Consider the following 4058-nt stretch of genomic DNA (forward strand, 5'->3'; position numbering starts at 1 on the left):
GGAGCCCAAAAAAAAAAAAAATTGCCAGGTTGCCCTCGCAAGACGCAAGAAGACTTGCGCCTTGCCCTCGCAAGGCGCAAGCTTGCGTCCTTGCACCTTGCGAGCTTGTGACCTTATCTGATCAGATGTTGGATTTTCAGATAAGATTTAGTAAGATTTCCTAGATTTTTGTCGGATAAGATTTTTACCCTATTTATAGTTTGACCCTAGAACTTTGATTTCACAGTCTCATAACAATTCCAACCTTATGCAATTCATTGATTAAAGGCACTTTAAGGTACTAATTTAAGCATTTTCTTCACTAATTTTACTAATTTTAATATTTATTATTTATGTTAATGATGATTATTTTTAATTATTTTGTTATTTACAGTTAATCTCAGTTAATATCCATGGACAGAAGAGCTAGAGCTTCACACCAAGTTTCACAAGGAGAGTCAGAACAACAAGTTGCTGAAAGACGATGACTATTAGCCGAACGTCCTATTCTTACTGGTCTGAAGGTTGCTGCTCAAGGTAGTTTTTCTGCGTACTGGCGGGGAATATATGCTGGAGCTTTTCTCTATTGAGATAATGAGTACTATCCCAGACTTGTTAGGGAATTCTATGAAAACTATGTGTTTGATCCACGTAAATTGAAATGTGTTCACGTGAACATGTTTGGTTATTCCTACGATTGGACGTTGGAGGAGTTTGCTGAGATTCTGGATATTCCAGATGGAGATTTCAAGTTTTTCAGTCTTAGCAAGGATGTGAAAAATGCCCTGAGGAGGTCAGCTACAGGAAATTCATTCTCAGCTTCTGGGTTTGTTTCGGGACTATGTAAACCTGGTTTTGACATGCCAAACAGTGGTCCTGTCATTATCCGGGAAGAACATATTCAGGACCAGTATCAATAGATGATGACGGTCATCAAGTGGAATGTCATGTTTCGAGATAATGCTGATGTGGAGCTATATGTAACTGAAGTTTTGATTTTGATGTGTTTGCTCGAACAAATCCCAATTAATCTGGCATATGTGGTTGCTAATCGGATGGCGGGATTGCCTGCAGCTGGTGGGAGAGGATTGCCCTATGGCATGTTGTTGAACAACTTCTTTGCTAATGAAGATGAGTTGGTGTATCCCTCTGATCGGGAGGTGTTGAATGCTGAGATTATATATGCTGCTTAAATTTTATAATTGGGTTGATCATGTAATAAACTAGGTCGTAGGGCCTTTTGTACTACTTTCGGGTTAATGAAATATCCTAATGGTATTTTAATTTTAGCTTATCTGTTTTATTGCTTATTTTAATTTCAGTACAAGTTCAAGGACGACGGGAGTAATTTGGTCAATAACTTTTATAAACTTACACTTGAGCACTAGATAAATATTTGTAAACATAGATGGACATATACATTAACAAAAGTTAAACAAATAAAAAAACTCAAACAGCAGCAACATAAAATATTAATCATACTATACGCTAAGACGCAAATCGAAGCTTGCGACTGGACGCAAGACGCAAAGACTGTGGTTCTTGCGACCTTGCGTCTTTGCATCTTGCGCTTGTTTTTATTAGGTTATAAACCTACATTCAGCATTCACTTGACACACACACACATCCCCAGACGCAGAGAAGCAAAATACGGCAAACCTAGCCAAACGCAAATACACAAAGCTCCATCATCTTCTCTCTCGTTCGAACAGTAGATCGTAACCACCATCACCACCTGCACTACCCCAAGTTCATCGTATTCACCACCACCACCACGTACCAGTGTCTACATCACCAACTACGTCACCATCGTCTTCGTCTGCTTCATTTTAACTAAGAAAGAAATCAAGAAATCAACCTAATAACAATGGCAAATCCTCAGGTTAGTTCTTCCTTCACTATAATGTTAGTTATATGGGAGTTGTATATAAATTTCATATGTTCATATATAAATGTGAAAACGTGCACACCTACTGTTCGATGAAATGTCTCTATGATAATCATCATTATTTAACCGTATTCTTGCTTCTTTTTTTTTTTAATAATGGGGTATATTATCTCTTTGTTTGTATATTTATTTGGTGAAACAACAATTTATGGCTCATCAAATTAGTTTGACTATCCAGGCGCAAGGATCATTTTGCGTCTTTGCGTTCCGGACACAATTTGGTCGCAAGACCAAATTTGCGACCTTGCGTACCAATGGTTTAACACGCAAGACCAATCTTGCGCCTTTGCGTATCCTATGTTGATGTTGTTATTGTTAATTTTACAGGGATGGGTTGAAGGTAAACTGACGATGAAGAATAAAATAAGTATTATAGGTGATGTGAAGAAAGTAATGACTGAAAATCAAATTAAAATATTTAAACAAACGTGTTTTGGTGTATGGTTAGATCTTGAATACATGGGAAATGATCCCGGACTTGTACATGCAATGCTCCAACGTAAAACTGTACGGCCAGAAAGAATTGATGATGCTAAGTACCCAGAGGAGGAAGATGACATATGGTTTAGATTTAAGCCTAATTTTTCTATTAGATTTGGTCACCGAGAGTTTTGTCTAGTAACGGGATTTTTGTTCAGTACCCGTACGGATATGGTACATTACATCCCTAAAGATTATGAAAAAGATACGGCTCCAATTAGAAAACATTTATTTCCATCCATTAAAGAGAGCACAAACATTTTGATTGGGGATATTGAAAAGAAGCTTCTAAAAAGTAGTCGGGTTGGTGTTTCGGACGATGATGTGGTTCGACTAGCAATCATATTAGTGGTAGAGAGAGCTTTTATGGGTAAACAATCTGCCCATGTGGTGAACAAGAAGTTCTTATATTTAGTTGAAGATTTTTCAAGTGTTAATAAGTACCCATGGGGGTCTCGTATATGGGAACTGACTTACGAAGCGGTTAATGAAGGGTTTGGTGTTTGGGAAAGCCAATTAGAGAGAGGCAAGGCATACACTTTGGCGGGATTTATGTGGGCATTTAAAGTAACGACATGTTTGATTTAAAATACTTTTATTATTTAAAGATAATATATATATTGATATTGTTAAAACGAATGATTTGTAGATTTGAATCCTCGAGGCTTACCGTCGTACCATTAAATCGTTTGCTACAAAAATGGACAAGAATGGAGTACCGAGGGCTCTTTTTTGGAAGCGTACAACAGCGGAGACTTTCGGAATCTCTGATTACATTAAACTCTTAGATATTCAGGTTAGTTGCATTTAATTTTTGAAATTACCATTGACTGTTGAAACAGAGATGATATGGCAAGGACGCAAGACCATTCCTGCGTCCTTGCGTCTCTCTTAAGCTTGGACACAAGGTTGTACTTGCGGCTTTGCTTACGTGCTACATTGGAGACGCAAACCTATATTTGCGTCTTGTTGACCAGAAAAGTTCCAAGTATTTTTTGTAATCTTGCGTATAAAGTAGTGTTTAATTATTATGCAGGATGATTGTCCCAAGAACAAGAAACCTCTACGTGGTCTCTTCCCCACTGATACAGAGAAGGAGTGTCAATGGTGGATTGATAGTGAAGCGTTATTTCTTGGAACATTACTTGAACAGGAGATCCAGCAAGATGAAACCGAAATAATTCCAGAATTGTAGAGCAGACACAGACACAGACATCAACACATCAAAATACCGAGGTACAAGAATTACATCGTGTGGTAGCGTTGTTGACCGAGCGGGTGGACAAAAGTGAAAAAGAATTTATAGAGCTGATGAACAAATTTGAAAATGAATTAACCGAATGTAAAAGGAAATTGTCGGAATACGAAGAAAACCCTTTTTCAGAGCAAGAGTATCCGGTATATTTTGAATTTATTAATTTTTTTTTTTCATTTGAATATTTGTTCTCATCTGAATTTATATATTTTTTGTTTTATATTTGTTATTTGCTTAGGACGATACGTATTATGATAAATCTTTCTCTGACAATGAGATTGTCAACCCTTCTCCGATGCAAATATGACGTGGAATAAGAGAAAGACGGCCCACGCATGCATTAAGGTCCCCGTTTACTTCACCTGGATATAGAAATAGAAAATCAATTGAGAAGGT

General features: G+C 37.2%; 1 protein-coding gene across 1 annotated transcript; it reads left to right on the plus strand.

Annotated features, from left to right (window-relative positions):
* The first annotated feature begins 1846 nt into the window (after positions 1-1846).
* Positions 1847-2995, plus strand: LOC139863416 (uncharacterized). The gene is made up of 3 exons (XM_071852054.1): positions 1847-1861; positions 2255-2267; positions 2376-2995. Exons 1-3 carry the CDS (start codon positions 1847-1849, stop codon positions 2993-2995), a joined length of 648 nt encoding a protein of 215 aa, XP_071708155.1.
* The last annotated feature ends 1063 nt before the right edge of the window (positions 2996-4058 follow it).

Source organism: Rutidosis leptorrhynchoides, chromosome 8 (genome assembly GCF_046630445.1).
Source record: "Rutidosis leptorrhynchoides isolate AG116_Rl617_1_P2 chromosome 8, CSIRO_AGI_Rlap_v1, whole genome shotgun sequence".
Classification (NCBI taxonomy): domain Eukaryota; kingdom Viridiplantae; phylum Streptophyta; class Magnoliopsida; order Asterales; family Asteraceae; genus Rutidosis; species Rutidosis leptorrhynchoides.